This window comes from Malania oleifera, chromosome 12 (assembly GCF_029873635.1).
Source record: "Malania oleifera isolate guangnan ecotype guangnan chromosome 12, ASM2987363v1, whole genome shotgun sequence".
NCBI lineage: Eukaryota > Viridiplantae > Streptophyta > Magnoliopsida > Santalales > Ximeniaceae > Malania > Malania oleifera.
The window spans coordinates 48,759,140-48,780,492 of NC_080428.1; the positions used below are offsets into that span (position 1 = coordinate 48,759,140).

At 35.8% G+C, this 21,353-nt stretch overlaps 1 protein-coding gene across 1 annotated transcript; it reads left to right on the forward strand.

The window, feature by feature from the left end:
- The first annotated feature begins 9,880 nt into the window (after window positions 1–9,880).
- On the forward strand, window positions 9,881–20,504 carry LOC131145079 (uncharacterized). Its single transcript, XM_058094143.1, has 2 exons — window positions 9,881–11,047; window positions 19,834–20,504. Exons 1-2 carry the CDS (start codon window positions 10,566–10,568, stop codon window positions 20,051–20,053), a joined length of 702 nt encoding a protein of 233 aa, XP_057950126.1. The 5' UTR covers window positions 9,881–10,565; the 3' UTR covers window positions 20,054–20,504.
- The last annotated feature ends 849 nt before the right edge of the window (window positions 20,505–21,353 follow it).

Sequence of the window (21,353 nt, forward strand, 5' to 3'; positions counted from 1 at the left end):
TTTTATTACAACAGCGGTGATTGTTACATACCTTAAATATGATTATTTTCTTATTTAAAAGAATTAATTTTGGATGGTCCATCACTCCACCCTTTCAAAAGGAAAAAAAAAAAAAAAAAAAGAGGAAAAATAAACCCATGGCCCATGGGTGATGGGGCCACTGGTTATAAGTGTGAATTGATAAGATATCAAAATTGACTCCTTGTAATAATTAAATAACATTAAGAATTTAAGAAAGGAAAGCAAAGGTCACAAAGTTTTTTCCCATTTTATTATCAATTTAAAATAATACATTTAATAATATTCTATTCGAGAAAATATTTTTCAAAATGACGCTGATATAATCTCGTTGCTTGGTCTAACGTGATTTGCTTGGGAAAATGATGCAACAGTGGACGTGTGACAAATCTTGTTGGTCCATCCAGTGAGATTTGTTTCAAAATTGGGTTTCACTCGTCAATCCATCGTTGGACGTGTGGTCTAGCGACTTTTTCTTGCATATTGACTTTCTTCCTTTCTTTGCTCGCAGACGAACAAACAGCAGAGAGATGAGGGGCTTTGCAGAGCAGACAAAAGAAGACTTTACAGACCTGCCAGACGATTGGTTGGTAGAGCAGAGCAGGTGACCGTTGGACTCACCGACTGTTACTTGTCGAACATTGGAGAGAATGTATAATAGGGGGAGATGAGGAATGTAATTTTTTTAAGCCCTTTCCTGCTCACATTTTTTATTTTGTGGAGGATATGTTATTTGATTCAAGTTTTAATACATTTGTTGTTGATTGCAAGCATTTGTTGGAAACCCCCAATATTGAGGTTAGGGTTATTCTGATTTTGTTTTTTATTTCCTTGATGATATTGTATTTTCTGCAACATGTATTTTCTGCCATGTTTGATTCTTCTTACTTGTTTGATTTTTATTGAAGTTGTAATTAGTTGTTTGAATAATTTGTCCATTTGAAAATACTATAGTTTTTGCTCTCACTAATATGAAAAAAAAAAAAAAAAAAAACAAATAAATCAATAAGTGCTTTTCAACTTTAAAATTCATATAAACTAATTAATAATGTGTGTATGTGGGGCAAGAATGTGGCAAAGGTGATTCACTCTTTGAAATATTCTTAAAATTAAAATTTATTTTCATGTAGTGAGAATTTATATAATTTTTTAAAAATTATTAAATACATATGAGAAGAAAAAATGTTTTATGTTAAACTAAAAATTTTGATTTATGCAATAATCTTAATTTTAGCAAAAAATTCTATTCTATACGGTTAAAACTGAAAACAATACTATTAAGATATTAAAATAATTTAGTATTCAGATTTAGTGGTTGGATTAAGTTAAAATTTAGAATTAACCATATTTGAATTTTGTAGTTGATACTAAATATTTAATTACCAAATATCTCCTGCCATATTAATTTCTTTTTAGATCAAAAATATTACTATCTCAGTTTATTATTTATTTAAAATTTTAAAGGAATGAATTATCTTTAGGTGTCCATTTTAAACAAGTTTTTTTTGAGTTTTTAAAATAAAAAAAATGCAATCCATGTTTTGTATATGTTCGGAGAGATCAGTGTGGTCTCCCTTTACTCTAAAACATCAATGGGATTTTTGGGTATTTTAATTTTTTTTACTTGAAAAATGTTTGGGGGCATTAAACCATTGATTCTTAAACATATAAACAAATGAAAAATCAAATGAAGACAAATATTAGTTGATATTAGGTTCTTTTTTCCCATATATTTCACTAAAAAAAAATACCTACACCTCATTACAATGTTACAATTGAATTTTTTTTTTATATTGAAAATAATAATAAGTACACACTCACTACTTTAGCAAAAATTGTTAACATTTAAACAATGACCAAATGATCAATTTTTTAGGAGGGAGAATATTATTTATGGTGGAGATAAATAAAGGAAATAATAAGAAATATTATTGAAAATTGTTTTGGGTTTATTTATTTAATAATAGAAATATTGTATTTCCTGCCAAAGTCGAAAAAATTGATGCATTCGTGGATAGGATACTCATGCAAAAACCAAAATAATTGTCCTTACATGGTTTTTAGATATTTTGAGAGAAAAATAGCCCATGTGTCGTATATTTTGAAATACAGCTAACATTTTGGAAAATTCAAATGAAGTTCCCTTTTTATTTTAAATATGAAAAATAAAATTAGTATTTGCATTTTTTTTTTTTTTGTTAATTTGTTTACACTGTTGGATTTCAAAAGTGCGGATTCTCAATCTTGAAAAAATAAAGATATAATTGGATTTGACATAATTAAAACAAGTTATGATACATGGGTCATTTATAGGATAACTATAAGACAACGTAATTCATTATTAACACCTTCATAGACAACATGTGTTTAGTAACTGAAACAAGTAGGCTAAACACATTTACAAAAGTTTATGAATTAGGTTACCATGAATGAAAAGAGTTGTTATGTCATGCACTTATATATACAATTTTGTTTTTCATAGATCTTTTTTATTTCCTGAGGGTTGATCTAAATGATAGGAAGCTCAAGCAGTGTTCTGGTGACGATGTTGTTATATATAGGGGGAGGAATTATCATCGAAGTAGATGGTGTTAGTTATAGTACTTAGTCGGTTTGATCAATTTGAATTGGTCATGGGTGTAAATTAAATATATTGTATTCGAAGATATACGAATATTTGCATATTGATTCAGATTAATATGCATTGCAGGTGACTACAAGATACCATATGTGAGGGTTCAATGATACAGTCCTCTATGAGATTGTTCCTGTAACTGATGATTATGGTCTATGCATTGTGTTGGATGCACATTGCGTAGATCCGACATATTTAACCGTGTAGTTATATGTTGAAATCATTCCTCACATGGGTGTCACCGCGAATAGGCAGATGGGGACATATGCCGAGCATGTGGTTAAAGCAAAGGAAGACACCCAACAAACACGTCATTATAATATGACTGCGGAAGAAGGTATTGAACCATACACAAGTGTGGAGGTTGGTGGGATGCTTGTTGTGGATTTCAATGAATGTCCAAGATCATTGTTCGAGCCATTGACGCACGAAAGACCTGTTCTTCACATGGATAATCAAGAAGGTTGCGAAGAAGTTTCGGCAGAAGGTTCAGGATCATTGTTCACCATTGCGAACAACATGTTAGACGTTGGAATGAACATTACAAACGATGTTAATTTACAAGATGAAGAAGACATGTCCAAGCAGGAAATGGGTGAAGGGTTAAATGAGTTTCCCGATGATGTGAACCCAACCCCCCGTGAAATGAATGATGCCACATACGATGCCTAATTTATGAACGAACCTCCTATGTATGGTCAAATTGACGTAGATGTTGCAGATTTGTCACGTGACAAGGAGTTTCCTAAACGGGTGACTTGTTAGGATGAATTGTTTGGGCTGAGTAAGGGGATGTTATTCAGGTTGAAGGATAAGTTGATAGTGGCAGTACGAATATATCACGCTCGAACCCGCCATGACTTCCACGTTGTGCGGTCTACCCCAGTGTTATGGGTCGTTAGGTGTAAGGAGTTGGATTGCAGATGGAGAGTACATGCAATGTATTGGTCTCGTCCAAAGCCTTCATATGCATTAGCTCTCCATCCGCTTCGCATGGATATGGATGATGCAGTACCTACTGGTGAAGATGCTGAACATATAGCACGTCGACGGGACAGGACATCAGATGCAAATGAGCAGCCAGGAGATGGCAGACGCAAACGGCAGCCACCTTGAAACCGGAGACAACCTCCACGCGATATGGAGTAGTAGGATCGATTATTTTTGTTTCATTTGTAAAAAATCTTTTTTTTTTTCATTTGTATAGCATCGTTGCATTATTTATGTATAATTAGGAATATTTATTCATTTTCCACAGCATGTATATGTGAATGAAAGTTTCAATTGACAAGTGTGAATGAAAGTTGTAAATGAATGTCGTGACCATTCCCACCTTCCTGATTAAAATTATTTTCTTTCAATAGTTGCATGGATTTGAACAAGTGCTCTTATGTATTGTTTCCCACAGACTTATACATGAAACTTTTGAACATGTGCTCTTGTGAACATATTGGTATCGATTACCGAGGATAAATTTTTTCTTTGAATAGGTGCATGGATGGGATCTGGTCATTTTTTAAAAGGAGTCTCTATCAAAATTTTTACGATAATTTGATACGTTGAATGTGTATGAAAGTTGTGAATGAAATTTGTGAACATATTGGTCTCGATTGTCTAGGAAAAATGTTTTCTTTAAATAGGTGCATGGATGGATATGATCATTTTTAAAAGGAGATTGCTGAAATTTTTATGTTAATTTGATACTTTGAATGTGTATGAAAGTTGTGAATGAAATTTGTGAACATACATGTATCGATTGTTTAAGAAAAATGTTTTCTTTGAACAAGTGCATGGATGGGATATGGTTATTTTTTAAAAGGAGACTCTGCCGAAATTTTTACAGTAATGATTCTTTATATAGTTGGGCACCCACACCATGCTAAATGCTAATCAAATTTTGAGCTCCAATACTTACTTGATATTATTCATATTATAGAATATTGAGTCAACAACAAATAAACAACTCAAAGTGCATGGCTGAATATGGACAATGCTCCTCACTAGTAAACAATATAACAGTCATACGTTATAAATATACACTAATAACAAGATTATTTTTAATTAAAACTCTCCAATAACCATTATTTCAGTAGCTATAACGGCTTGAATCTACTTACACATATGACAGAGAACGAACAAAATCCTGCAAGTCATCTGCAAAAAAACCAACCTCATCTAACAACACATGGTAATGTGTGGGCTTTGTGGTCCCCTAAAAATTAAAGCAAGCAATAAAATAATTACAATTGACATATATGATTGAAAACATGGTATCTATAGCTACAACATTCCTTTGGACTATAGTAGAGTCCTCCCGAGTACATCTCATGTGGAGACGACCTAGTTAATCTCACAGATAAAACATGGAAGGGCTTAAGATGCATTGATTTTTGTATTAATTAGAACCAATCCAATCAGTAGGTCAATATGAGAGGGGAAGATAAATGAAAACTGACGAGATAGACAACCAAAAATGCACCGACAATTTAGTTGCAGCTCAAGATCAATCATGTACATTAAATTCAGCACAAACAAAAAACATGAAAATTTGACTATCAAAAACCAAGTTCTTAATTAATACCACAACTTCATTTTTATACTCACAATCATTCCAGCATGTACGCATAGGTAGAAATCATCGTTTCAGGGATGGCAAACTTTGTTGTCTATGACCGTTCCTGTAAAGCGAAAAACCAAAACAAAAAAAGAAACAAAATGAGAGACATGCATGCGCAATGTTGTAACCAGTTTTCCAGCTTGAGCTTATTGAATAACTTATTAGGAGGAACATTGTCTGGACACCCACTAGCTTGGAAGAACTTGGTGTGATGATTCTTTTAAGCAACAATTATGTTGTCTTTGGTGTATTCCCAAGAGGGGGGGGGGGGGGGATGAATTAGGTATTTAAAACTTCCTACGTTGATTTCTATTTCACAAGCAGTAATACTCAACCTAGGGTTTGTCTATAGAATCTCAAATGCGCAAATAAATAAAATGTGTGGAAATTAAATCATACGCAACATTCACAGAATAACATACATGTGTAGGAATGTAAATTGCCGAAATGTAAAGTGCACACATGATATGTTATCGGGGTTCGACCAATTGTGCCTACGTCCCCGTTTTTAGTTTGCAAGCTTGAGAATTCCACTAATGCTCACTTAACGGGTGGAGCGGCATTGTTTATACATAGGTCAATTAATGGGGTTGATCTCAACCTACAACTGCATCTTACCAAGATGGTGCACCTAACTTTCCTAACCAGGTCTAAGCTAATCCGGAACTATTCAACAGGGCTAGTCTCCCTCTTCAGGCCCACGCTTGGAATACAACATATTCACAATATAATTTGCGTACAAACAAATGCTTCTTACACAAGCAGATATGTACCACTATGCACAATATAATCAATGCACCTCAAACAAATAGGAACTATAAGCTCTGTGCAATAAGTGTCCAACTACACTCTTACAACTGTCAATATGCAATAACCACAAAAGAGTGTGCAATTAATCTATCTTTAAAACAAAGTATCAATATTGATCAATCATAGCAAGGGTTTTGAAGATTTGCAACACTAGTGCTCAAAATATCTCACAAATGATTTTCTCAAAAATATGGCTCAAGAGATATTTCAAAAGTATGCTTGTAAAAATGTATTTGCACAATCAAAATACAAGCTTAGTGAGTCTTGCAATGGTGATGCAAAGACCCACTAGCTGCAAGGTTTTCGCACACAAAGAATATAGATTATACCGGGGAAAAACCTTAGCTTAAACTCTCCAACAAAATTAAACGATCAATCTAAGGAGGGTTTTGAGCAAGTGTAGCTGCTCAAGATCACTCAATAATACTTTCAATAAACTTGGTTTATCAAAGGAATCACAATAAGAAAGTGTATAGGGTTTGTATGTGAAAAATAGGCACTTAAAATTTCAGAGGATTTTCAAGATAATCTGAGTGCTAATCTCCTCTTAATTTTGCAAATGAGGTAGTATATATAGGCATAGGAAAAATTATGGCCGTTGGGGACATAGGGGTAATTATTAATTTTTTTTAAAAAATTGTTTAGTAAAATTAACCCCATTTAACTCGGTAAAAATTTTGACAACCCGAGAGGATCGATTGCCCATTTTTAAGGTTTGGTCGACCATCTCATTAAGCTTGGTCGACTGGGGGGATTTTTGAACTACAGGTTTAGTCGACCGTCCAAAGGCGATTTTGAACCCTCCAAGGTTCGGTTGACTAGACATGAGTTTAGTTAACCGAACTTGGGTTTTCAGTCGACTGAACTTGGGTGTTCGGTCGACCAGCTCAATATTCTACTGAAGGTTCGGTCGACCAACTCAATATTCTACTGAAGGTTCGGTCGACCAGGACGTTGGGATCTCCCCACATGTCAGTTCGGTCAACTAGAGCGTTACAGCTTATTTTTGGTCCGTCGACTAAAGGGTCAAATTGTTGACCCTAGGGAGGTTCAGTCAACTGAATGGTTCTACGTGTAGAAGTTCAGTTGATTGAACATGCCAAATTGTGCATTTCGATCCAGGGCGTTGGGATCTCCCCACGTGTCAGTTCGGTCAATTAGAGCGTTACAGCTCATTTCTGGTTCGTTGACCGAAGGGTCAAATTGTTGACCCTAGGGAGGTTCGATCAACTGAATGGTTCTACATGTAGAAGTTCGATTGATCGAACATGCCAATTTGTGCATTTCGGTTCTATACTCTTTATAATGTTGTCCCTAATCACATGATAATCAACACTAAGATAATGAGGGTCATTTTATGTAATATTGTGGGTCATATGGTCGATCTAAGGCCTTTGAGCATATACCCTAAAAATCTAGCGTCGGTCGACCAAAGGGTGATCGCTAAGGTCCATCTATGGTCTTGAGCTTATAGATCCTACATGCATGATATGCACCAATTATTACAGGCCATTGGAATTTAAATAATATTACAGACCCGAATTAAAAACAACAAAGGAATTAAACACTTTGGGTCTTCTTTTGCTTCAAGTCAATATGTGCTACCATATGATTTCTCCAATTTGATCCTGCACACAAATTCGGCAAACATTAAATACCTTATATTTGTCATTATCAAAAACGAGATAGGATTTAAAAAGTCAACAATTAAATTACTAGAAATTTGGGACACCACTTCTCATCAAGGAACTTACATGCCTACACATATGAAACACTGTTAAAATTTTAAAAAAATAAATAAATTTATGATCACATATCTATTTCAAATTAATTCAATGAAATAATGGGGGCAACAAGTGTAAAAATAAGACTTAGATAAGCACAAACACCTCTATAATTTGATCGAACACAATGTTCAAAACCTAGTTGAACTGGGATTCGCTAACCCCATCCCTAAATCAAACAGTTAATTAACTAATGAGTGAAGAATAATCTAAGATAAATGAAGAAAATATTTGATATGCAAATAATCCTTTTAATACTTGATAATAATAATACTTTGGATCCAAAGGATATGGATATTGATGTTATCAAGTATTAAAAGCCATATTTTTGTTTCTATTTAGGCGAATGATTCAAGCAATAAAAAGAATTATTTTTTTGGGGGTTTCAACATGGCCAAAAGATTATCTTTGTACAATGCTGCAACTTCTCTAATATCTGCAAGATAGTTAATGAACCGTACAAGCCAAAGAGAACAAAAAAAAAAATCTCATACACACATGACGTACAAATTTAGAAAAGATGCAGTTTCAGGACTTTTAGAATGTACAGTCTAAAGGTAGGTTGGAGCTTTATACTTTTCTAAACGATTACAAGAAGAGAAGCATATATACAAGTGCTAAAAACGACAAATAAAATAAGATCAAAGCTGAATGTAATTACTTGAACAAGAAGGATCAAGCACCCAGAAAATGCTCTGATCAAAGCCACTGCTGATGATCTACACTTTAGCCATTAATTAATTATATCTTTAGAAGAAAGAAGAAGAAGAAGAAGAAAAAGGGAAACGATAGTTAGAAAAGAAGAAATTGAGGCTACAAGGATGGTACGACCACACGTTTCTCTAAATTATTGACACTCAGGTTAAGACAATGAAATTGGAGCCCTTTTCTGTAATAAGCATATAATGATTACTACATGACTCATTCCTATTGAAGGTTAGTCATTGTATTTGAATAAGCATCAACCAAAGTAAAATATATTAAAGCAAAAAAATCCATCCATCTGTTGCCTCCTACTGTTACAGGTTCACATTTTAGAAATTTCATTAAGACATTATTTGACAGATAAATAATGCTTGCTTGAAATTCATAGTGGTTACGCCAAATAAGTATATAGTATTCTGCATGCACAAATTGTATGATCTACTACAAGCAAGAAAATAAATGACTTGGAATTCTTTATGTAGAAGTGTTGAATTTAATAAGTGTTGATAATAAGTGTTGGATTGGAAAAGTTCTGAAAATTATAAGTGGCATTTGATTGTATTTAAATAAGTGTTATTATTAGTTTTAAATATAATTTAAATTAGAATTCTTAAGATTTTCAGTTAATGATTTCAATAATAATTATTTTTAATTAATATTTAAATATTTTCTACTAAATAAAATAATATAAGATTTCCCTTTTTAACTAAAAATAATCTTATTATTAGTGTATATTTGTATGACTGTTATATTAATTTATGATAAAAATAATATTTTTAATTAAATTAAAAATTTTAATTTATTCTATGTAAAAATTTAAATTAATAAATGATTATTCGCTCCAATAATTTAATTTATTATTATTATAATAATAAATAAATAAAAAAGAGCACAAAAAGTTGAAGCAGTCCATGTTACAAATTGTTGTTAAAAAGATTTTTGAAAATGAAATACTTAAGATTATTAATTAAAAAAAAATTAAATACATAGTAACTGTTAGTGGACTAAATAGCGATATTTAAATGACAGTCAAAACCAGTGTTGACGCATGATAAATAAATTTTGTTATTTGGTCCAGTGAGATTTGCCTAGATAATAGCTGGTCTCACATATGACAAATCTATTTGGATCAAATAAAGAAATTATGGGAGCGTTATTTTGAGAAATGTTTTATATGAGAGAGTATTATTTAATATTTTTAAAATAATAAAAAAACACTCAAAGGTCACACGCCACCGCATCCTCCCTTCCGCCGTCTCTTCCGTCACGTGAATCCCATCCCCCGAGTCATCGTACAATATCCTAATCTCAAATTGTGAGATATATAGGCATATAGGCATATATCACCTAACCCATTCAAAACCAAATCAAGATAATTCCATTTCTGTGTAAAATTCTAATCCACCCTGTTTCTTTTCCAACCAAAGCCGTCTTCTTCTTTTTCTTCTTCTTCTTCCATCACATCTCTCATTATTATTCGGTGCCTCTCTTCACCTAACCACATCCTATAATCATACCCGAAACCCATTCATTGAGAACAGCGAGAGAGGGATACTGAGAGGACTCTCAGACAGAACCGTACCAGGATGAACCGTAGATAATCCCCAAATGAGCAAATCTCGCTTTTCCCTGATTTGCTGTCGAAGTAAACGCGGTCCCCCAAGTATCGTCATTTCCTTGGAGCGGGGGCCTCTCTCCTGCTTCCCATCAAAGGCAGCCGTGGGGTAGGTAGTGATCTGGTTTTAGACAGAAGCTTCACGCAGCCGTAGTTGGGTTCTCACTAGAAAAGCTCTCCCGGTAATGACACCTACCATTTAATGTCCGTCATAATCATGATAATCGTCGTGTAATGAGCTCTTCATTCTCTGTAATTTTAGTTGCCCAAAAAAAATGCCCTTCGAAACTTTCTATGGATTTGCCTTCGTTTGATCTGTTCGCATTCAGCTGGGATTTTGAAGAACTCGATGAATTTTTAAATTGATTGATATACGCAGTAATGGATCAGGAGATGCACGATCGGCGATGTGGTGATGAAGCGGTGAATTCAATTCAGCAAAGGAGTAATGAAAATTCAAATGGTTCGGTTGAGGAGGTTGTTTCGGAGACTGTTGCGGTGATGCCGCCGGCGGAGACGGCGAGTGTGAATGGAAAAGTTGGGGTTTTAGAAGTGAAGGGGAATAGAGTATTGGGTTCGAGTAAAGTTGTTGCGGAAGATGGGAAAACGGAGGTATCGGAGGTGAAGAAGCATTCGTGTGTTATTGATGTTAAGTGCGGCGGCAGTGGCGCTGGCAAAGGGGAATGTAGGGAGAATTTGGATGAGGAAAGGGTTTGTAGGATATGTCACTTGAGTTCGGAGCAAGCCGCTGATGCAGATGCTTCTGTTACAGAACTTACTGCGCTCGGTTGTGGGTGTAAAGATGAGCTTGGCATTGCGCATGTTCACTGTGCTGAGGCATGGTTTAAGCTGAAAGGAAATAGGTAATTGGTTCTCTTTTAATGTTAAGAATTAAGTTTTGATGCTTTTCTTTAAATTTTCTTTGAGGAAATATCTATATTGTTGCTGCAATTAAGGGAAGTTATGTGATATAGGATGCATTATTGAGTGATTATTTTTTTGAGAGACTGTTGAGTTTTAATTTGTCAAATTTCCTTTTATTGTACAAAATATGGGTTTGAGTTGTATTTGGGATCAATTGGCTGGTTTTTCAATGACAATGAGAAAAGCGGTCACTTCAATGTATTGATAAATTAATGGTTTGTTTGCTTTGCGGAATGGAATTAAAGGAAGAATGGTTGAATTAGGAATGGAATTACAATACAAATGGAATGGAAAAGACATTCCATTCTAGTGTTTGGTTGGAACATTGGATTAAGATTTAAGATGGCAGTGGAATGATGATGTGTGTGTATATATCTATTGAATTTAATTTCATATAATTAGTTATATATAGCTAGTGTGTGCATTTCCTTTTCACATCCTTAATTGCCTTGCCTGCACTGAGATTTGATTCAACTTCTTGCTCTGCCATTGTTGTTGCTGGGTTGGACTGCAAATGCTCTTGCAGTTGAGTTAATGTTTTAGTATGTGACTCATATCTGGAACACATGTACAAAGAAAGCAGGCTGATGCCGGAAGTGGTGCAGAGCGGAACGACGAAATTGGTCTTTTGGGTTTGAAATTTATTGTTTTATTGGCTGGGACAATTAATAGGTTGGGGTGCAGTACAAGGGTATTTAAGGAATTTTTCTAATACCTGTGTACGGTTAGGGTTAGTTTAAATATGTATGTTGTAACCTTACTTCTATATAGTGAAATCCAGCCGCCGCTTGCTCCTGTGGATGTAGGCATACTGCTGAACCACGTTAAATCTATGTGTTTTTATTATTTTATCTCTTTATTTTTCTGTACTATTCATCATAATTGTCGCACGTTTCACAATAATTGGTATCAAAGCACAGGTCACTATGCCTGGGATTTCTTTTGCGAAGTTTGACATGATAAAGTTTGATGGATCTGAAAATTTTGGATTATAATAGAGGAGGGTCAATGATTTGTTAGTGCAGCAGGACATGGTGAAGGCATTATACAGAAAGCAGCTGGAAGGCATGGATAACATAAATTGGAAGGAACTGGAAGCGAAGGTTGTGACAACTATCAGACTCTGTTTGGCTGATAACGTGATGTATCACGTCATGGATGAGAAATCACCAGCAGCAGTTTGGTTGAAATTGAAAAGTCGGTATATGTCAAAGTCGTTGATGAACAAGCTTTATTTTAAGCAGAAACTGTATGGTCTTAAGATTTTAGAAGGCTCAGATATGAAACAACACATCAACGTGTTCAACCATATTATCAGTGATTTGAAGCGTGTTGATGTGAAGTTCGAAGATGAAAACAAAATGTTGATGTTACTGAATTCCCTACCTACTTCTCCTACGTACGAAAATTTGGTTACAACTCTGATGTGGGGAAAAGAAACTCTCGAATTAGAGGAGATCACATGTGCTTTAGTAGGTTTTCATCAAAGGAAGAAAACCAATGATGAGAATTTACAAGGTGAAGGGCTTGTGGTGAGGGGTAACCAAGAATGTGGGAGAAACAAGTCTCGGAGCGGATCTAGTAACAATAAATCTTGGTCTAAATTCAGGAAAAGGAAGGACATATAGTGTTATAAGTACGGGAAAAAGGAGCACATAAAACGAGATTGTCTAGAGAAAAAGGGAAATACAGAGAATAAAGAGTGTCCATTAAAGTCTGCGAATGTAGCGGAAGAAGAAGATCCAGAGAGCGATGACGGGTATATGCTTTATGTTTCATCCAGTTCATATCATCTCATAGATTCTTGGATTCTGGATTCAGCATGCTCCTATCACATATCACCCAATAAAGATTGGTTTGACACCTACAGGTTAGTAAATTCTAGTTTTGTTTTGATAGGGTAACGATGCATCATGCAAATTTGTTGGAATAGGGAATATTAGAATTAAAATGTTTGATGGTGTTATTAGAACATTGTGTGATGTTAGACATATACTGGATTTAAGGAAGAATATGATTTTATTAGGCACTTTAGATTGTAATTGGTTTAATTACAAGTCTGCAAGTGGAATAATGAAGGTGAGTAAAGGTGTCTTAACAGTGATGAAGGGGTAGAAACTAGCAGAAAATATTAATACACTGTTAGGTATTACAGTTGTAGGTGGAGTTGCAGTTACAAAGTCTAAATCAGATAGTACAGTCTTGTAGCATATGTGGTTAGGTCATATGAGCGAGTAAAGGTGTCCAACCCATGATGCTGCCCTCACTGGTCCCCAAACATCTGCACCAATGTAGTTAAGAATACTCACCGTTTTTTTGTGTGATCACATTACACAACATTATTTCCTAACTCGGAACTCTTAGTTGTAGTTCCACCTATAACTGTGTTACCCTGCAATGCATAGAGATTCCCTGCTATCCTCTGTCTCTTCATCACCATCAATACGCCATCACACACCATTATTGTCCCGCCTTTAGACTTGTAACTATACCCGTTATAATTCAAAGCACCCAATGATATCACATTCTTCCGTAGATTGGGTACATGCCTTACCCCACACAATGTCCTTACCACACTGTCATACATCTTGATCCTGATATCCCCCATTCTGATAACTTTGCAAACCGCACTGTTTCCCATCAGAATGGATCCAGGACTCACCAATCTGTAAGTGAGGAATCAGGCTTTGTTGGACGTCATGTGAAAAGAACATCTCGTATCCAGGATCCAAGAATCTGTGAGGCGTTCTAAACCTAATGAAACAGTAAGCATCTCACCATCACTGCTCCTCGAGTCCCCTTCTTCAACTACATTCACAGATTTTGACGAACCCCCTTGAGCTTTTGCCATTCCCTTCTCCGGCTCCGAACATTTTGATTTTATATGTCCTAGTTTCTTGCACTTAAAACAACGAACATCCTTCTTCCTCCTGGACTAAGTTTTATTACCACTCGGCCCACTCTAAGATTTGCCTCTCCCACGATCCTGATTACCCCTCGCCACGAGCCCTTCACTTTGTGAACCCTCAGTGCTGACCTTCTTCCTTAGATGGAACCCCAGCAATGCACTCGTGATGTCCTCCAACTCTAGAGTTTCTTTTCCCCAAGTCAGCGTCGTAACCAGATTCTCGTTTGTAGGTGATTTAGGCAGGGAATTTAGTAGCATCAACGCTTTATCCTCTTCCTCGAACTTGACATCAACTCGCCTCAGATCGCTAATGATTTGATTAAATGTGTTGATGTGCTGAGTCAAATACGAACCTACCGCCTTAAGCCAATAAGGCTTTTGCTTAAGATAGAGCTTGTTCGATATCGATTTGGACATGTATCGGCGCTCCAGTTTCAGCCAAACCGCTGCCGGTGAGTCCTCATCCATGACGTGATACACGTCATCGGCCAGACATAACTTGATCATGGAAACCGCCTTTGCTTCAAGCTCCTTCCAACTTGCGTCGTTCATGTCATCCAAATTTTTTTCCGTATAACGCCATCACCATCCCTTGCTGCACTAGCAAGTCCTTCACCCTTCATTACCAAAGCCTGAAATTACCAGTTCCATTGAACTTGTTCACATCGAACTTAATCGAAGAGACCCTAGCCATTGTAGAACCAATAGCTCTGATATCACTTGTTGACGTTCGTTCAACTTGTTCAACTTGAACACGAGCAACGGAAGCACACAATCAAACACGAAACATTCAACAATCACTAGTGCAATCACTCAATGATAAAATATACTCAAGAAGCAAGGAAACAGTAATAAGAAGAATAAAAACTCAACTAGAATGCATAAGATTTACGTAATTTGGCAATAGCTTACGTCCACGAGAGCAGCAACCTTAGTTTCACTATGATCAATATCAAAGCTACAATCTTTGAAGCTTACTTGAAGCTTAATCTATTTTAGGTTATATAATGATGTTTATATAACCATCTAATGCCTATAGAAGAGTTCTAGTAAACCTAAAGTACATTTATAGTTATCCCTCGGAGGAAAATCCTCAAAATAAGCCCAATCTACAAGCCCCCGAATTCAAATTACGTAATATGCGCCGATGGAAACCTTTGACGGTTTTTTGGCGAGCCCAGGTACTCTTGCGTATTGCTTGAAACCTCTTCTCATGCAATTATCCCTCACTTCACGTAGCTTTCTCCGGTACATGTGATCCGCTCTAAATATAAGCCACATCTCCAACAACAGCCAAGAGAAGAGTAGATGGATGGGTGCTATAGTGGAGGAGAAGGAGTCTCTGCATAAGAGCCAGGCATGAGAGTTGGTGGAGCTTCTAGAGGGGAAGAGAGCAATAAGATGCAAATGGCTGTATAAGAAGAAAAAAGCAGTATGAGAAAAAGAGGGGGAAAAGTTGCTCGTCTAGTAGCAAAGGGTTACTCACAGAGGAAAGTGATTGATTATGATGAGATCTTCTCCCATGTGGTTAGACATACTTCCATTAGGACAATGTTGGGTTTGGTAGCGCATTTTGATATGCAATTGGAGCATATGGATGTAAAGATAGCTTTTCTTTGTGGTGATTTGGAGGAGTTGATTGACATGGCACAGCCAGAAGGGTTCAGTCTACCTGGATAGGAACACTTGGCTTGTAAATTGAGGAAATCACTTTATGGGGTGAAGCAGTATCTGAGGCAGTGGTGCAAGTGATTTGACTCCTACATGATCCGGATTGGCTACAGGAGATGTGAGTATGATTGTTGTGTTTTTTGAAAAGCATTGATGATGACTCATGTATTTTTCTGTTACTTTATGTGGATGATATGTCGATTGCTGCGAAGAGTATGAGTAAGGTCAACAAGTTGAAGACTTTGTTGAGTAAAGACTTTGACATGAAGGATTTGGGTGCGGCCAAGAAGATTCTTAGGATGGAGATTCGCAGGGACAGAGCTTCTAGGAGATTATGGTTATCTCAGCGTAGCTATGTTGAGAGGGTGTTGGAGAGGTTCAGCATGGATAATGCAAAACCAATGATTACACTGTACACCTTTGGAGAATCATTTTAGATTGTCTACTGCCCAGTGCCCGAAGACAGATGATGAAGTTCAAGACATGTCAAAGATTCCATATGCCAGTGTAGTGGGGTGCTTGATGTATGCTATGGTTTGTACAAGATTGGATTTAGCACAAGCTGTCAGTGTGGTGAGCAAGTTTTTATCAAATTCAGGACGACAACATTGGGATGTAGTCAAGTGGATTTACAAATATTTGGGGTACTACAGACTATGACATCATGTTTGGCAGAAAATAGGGTGATCTTTCAGTTGCGGGATATGTGGATTCAGACCATGCAGGAAACTTAGATGGTAGGAGGTCTACCACAGGTTATGTATTCACTCTTGTGAGGGGGGCCTATTTGTTGGAGGTTCATGGTTCAGTCTCTAGTTGCACTATCTACTACTGAGTCAGAGTATATGGCAGTGGTTGAGGCTGCCAAGGAAGCTTTGTGGCTTACAGGGTTGGTCAAGGAGTTGGGTATTCAGTAAGGTGGAGTTCAGTTGCATTGTGATAGTCAGAGTGCATTTATTTGGCAAAGAACTAGTTATATCATGCGAGGACCAAGCACATAGATGTGAGGTTTCACAGGATTAGGGAATTGGTTTTTTTTGTTGAACTATTGCTTGAGAAAGTTCACACTTCTGAGAATGTAGCTAACATGTTGACAAAACATGTTATCACAGACAAGTTCAAGCACTGCTTGGACTTTATTAATGTCTCTAGATGCTAGATGGGAGGCGTCCCAACCTATTGTCCCAGGTGGAGTTCTAAGTTATGTTTTCTTTTTCTCCTAAGGGGTAAATATTCGTCAAGGTGGAGATTATTGTAGTATGTGATTCATATCGAGTGAAACACATGTGCTGAGAAAGTAGGTTGATGTTGGAAGTAGGGCGGAGTGGAACGATGGCATCGGCCTTTTGGGCTTGAAATTTATTGTTTTATTGGTTGCGACGATTAATATGTTGGGGTTACGATATGGTACGGTATGGTACGATACGGTACAGGAGTATTTGAGGAATTTTTCAAATACCTCTGTACGACTAGGGTTAGCACAAATACATATGATGTAACTCTACTTTTATATAGTGAAATCAAGCCGGTGCTCGCTCCTATGGATGTAAGCATACTGCCGAACCACGTTAAATCTATGTATTTTTGTTACTCTATCTCTGTCTTTTCGTACTATTCATCATAATTGCTGCACGTTTCACAATAGTTAACAAAGTTGATGCACATATTATTCAATTTTTAATTTTTTAGGGGACCCACGGGGGGTGGGGGTGGGGAGATGGGGACAAATCCTTCAAGGGAAAAAGTTAGGAATGGAATGCTTATTCCTATGGTGAACCGGTGATCCAGTGGATTGCCTTTTCCCTAAACAAAAGGAATGTCCATTCCAAATGAATCAGCATTTCAATCATTTACGTCATATTTGGTTTGCGGAATGGAATGGGATAGTTAAGGAAAGGAATGGAAAGTATGACAAAATCAAGTGATAAATTGAATTCCATTCCTCTCAAGTCCATTCCATTCCTACATACCAAAGATGCAGTACGTAGTGAAACAATGGAAAACATTTGAGTGTGGAGTTATGGTTCCATTCTAGCCTTGATTCTTTCCATCCAAATAAGCCACAAAAGTAAATGTTTTGACCAAAATATCTGTAGCATTAAAAAAATATGTGAAGTACTTTTGTGCTACATGACAACAGCGAAAAAAAAGAGGGGGGGGGGGGGGGGGGGGACCTCTGTTTCCATCAGGATGGTTACCAGAAGAAGATTTCCAGAAAATCATGTAGAAGTGTTCAGATTTTGGGATGTTAATTTGCTATTTTAAAAAATTAGGCTGTCATCTAAACTGTATCTATCAAATGTAATTTAAATTCTTCACTAACAAAAAACTCAGCTTAGTATATAGGAAGGATTTCTCAGGTATATCAGTTGGGAATCCTTGATACCCTTGTTTGGTTCATTATGGGAGTCATAAGTGGTGGACCTTTGAGACTCCTTGGAATCCATCACGTGTACAAAATATTTCCATCTATTAACTTTTGGTAATCCAGGCTCAGATTTAGGTTACATTTGATTCATGGAATGGAATAGGAATTTTGTAGGGTTATAGTAATTTTTGAGATAGTCGCACATTGAAAGTTTGTGTTATTTCATTGAAAATTGAATAGAATAGGAATAATTCAATAGATATTCCCTGATTAATTTGGTGGCATTGATTCCTTGTAATTTGCTTACTATTTCATGTTGGATCAATAAAAGTTTGGCATTGTAACTTGTTTTGTGATGACAACTTTTTTTTTCTTTTGTAGTCTATTAAAAATTAGTATGACCATTCTATTTTTAGGAATGGACATTCTACGAGTCAAAACACAAACTTAAAAAGTTGGTGGTTGCACTGCTTTATCACAGCCATTGTTGTTGTTACTTGCTGTAAACTTTGATTGCAACCCTTCTGGTATGATGGAGAAGATTAGCCTGGACTTCCATGAGAATGGCTGCATATATGTTAGGCGCCCAGGAAGTGTTTTAAATGTGAGCGGTTTTGTCCCGTACTGCAAATTCCAATAGATTTTGTAAAGTGGGGAACAAAGTAGGCTATTTATTTTCATGTCTCTGTCATTGATTTTTTTTAATCAGCCAGAACTCCAACCTGGACAAGCCCTTCGGACCCACTAGGCTTCATTGGAGTTATTTTACTTAGCAAGGTTGCCAATTTTCAAAAGAAGCACTTGAATTTGCTGTTTAATTTCAATTTTTGTGGATTATTACCTCTTGTTGGCATGAGCGGATTAATTTTGCTAATGAAAATGGAAATCTTGTGCTATCACTCATTTGAGAATGACTTCCACCTCAGTTTGAAATATTATGTTTTCTTTGATTCTCAACATGATTTGATAAGACACTCTTGCCTGCAGTAATCTGCCACTGCCAGATTGTTATTTTTCTCCCGAAGACTTGGCAAAATCATAATGAAATTTCTTGTTATCTTTTGAATTAGTTTCCTTTGGGTGATCTTTACATAATTTAAAGCCGTACATTTCTCTTATTATTGTATAACACATTTTGCAACTATGGGATATTGGGATGCCTTAGAATAGAACTCCAACCCCGTTATCCTGTTAGTAGTGGGATGCTCAAATAATTTTTTTGCTAAATGTAATTATTTTGTATAAATAAAAGCTATTCCTTGACTAGTTTGGACATAGATTTGTTAAAGCTTGATATACATTATTAGATTACCACTTTACCTAAAAGTTTAAGCTGTTAAAGCTTGATATACATTGTTGGCCCATAACCTAACAGCTTAGGCTTTTAGGTAAAGTGGTAATCTAACAAGGTTGTGTACTTTTATTTAAAAATTCTACAAAAATGTAAGAATGGCACTGTTTCTTGCTTGTAGCCTGTCACCAAACTGTTTCTTTCAGGTAGATTATTTTTCAGTCAAAAAGAACCACACTGAACTGTAGACTTTCTTCTTGCTAGAAATAAAAAACTGTTACAGAATAGCTAAACCAATCAGCTTGTGTGGCCACTCAAAACTGATAAGATGGCTTTTATTGGAAGTTACACGATGGATTTTCGGTTTGTGCATTGGCAAATTCTGTGGTTTTGAACTGGTTTCTTGGTTACTGTGGGAAGTGCTTGGTAGAAGGAAGTTTCTTCTTAAACCAACAGTAATTTAAACTTGTAGTTTATATTCATGCAGATTTTGCGAAATTTGTGGCCAGACTGCAAAAAATATAACAAATGTCCAGGATAACAGTTTCATGGAGGACTGGAATGGAGTGGGGTTTCCTGGTAGCGTTACTAACTCATCAGAGATGGGTGAAGGATGCTGGCGGGGACGACCGTTTTGTAACTTCTTGATGGCATGCCTGGTAATAGCATTCGTACTCCCATGGATTTTTCGTGTAAATATGTTTTAATCGTGTGTGAATAAAGATCAGCTCTTCCAGCATCATTTTCATTAAGAGTGTTTCCAAGTTGGTCCATTCTGCCAATTGACATGACTAGATGCGTTTGTGCTGTGGAGCCATATTAGAACTCCCTTAATATTCAAGGGTTCAAACCTCTTAAAGTTTTCATCTTGTCAACATGCACCTTTATTGTGCAAGTGAAAGTGTCCAGATTTTTATTTATTTATTTATTTATTTTTTCTCAGGGTTTTGCATTGGTTTTCATGTCAAGAGACTATAAAACAATGGTTAGGTCAGTTAGCTAGGATTTTTAAAATCTTTTTGTTTTTTCTCTTTTTTGATTCCTTTCATGACTTCGCCCCTCATTGTTTAGTCAGGTCTTTATTGTATATGCAGAAATCAATGCAAATTTATTTGTTTAATATTTACAATTAATTTTACTCAAGTCTTTGGGAGCTCAGAGTTCTTATTTGAAATTGGAGTTTCTGTGAATAGAATAAAATGTTGTAAGCAATTGTATTTTGAATACCATATATAGAATCCAAATCCAAAACTTGAAATCGATGCTTACAAATGCAGTTCAGTGAATATCAGTTTCATATGTCTGAATATGGCTTTGTTAGCTTCCATGGGAGATAAAAAATTTCCCAATGGAATTGAAATGCATTTGCAGCAATTCAGCGGCACTTTTCTTCATGGTTGTCCATGTTATGTCTTGAGATAAAAATATGTTCTATTGCATACTGAAGCAAGTTGACTCAATACTTTGAAGGGAGATGATTCTGTTCATATTTTATTTGTTGTGTTTTAAACGACTTGCGAACTCCTGGCCTTAATTTAACTGTAGCAGGAAACTTTAATCTGAGCTCTTAACAATTTGAGGGTCTGGGGAGCCAGTTGCTTCAGGCCTTTACCTTTCATGATGGCTCGGTTGGATTTGTGTGGGGAAAGAAAGAATATAAAATTACAAAAAAAAATAAAACTAAAAAAATCTATTTTATATTTTTTGTATATAACCAGTGTTTTAAAAGGCAAGGGAATAAGATGAGGTGTTTTACCCTCCTTGAGGCGAGGCGTACGCCTCAAGGCGTTGAGGCGTAAGCATTTTGAGATTATATATTTTTAAATAATTAATAAATAAAATTAATTTAGATATAATAAAAAATATGAAACATTTTAAAATAATAGAAAAAATATAAAATCATATTTTTTAAATATCATATAAACTGTTGTAAAACATGTATATTTATGTGGATGACTATTTAGATAATAGGTTACAATCTTTGGTATGCCCACATAATAGTTTATT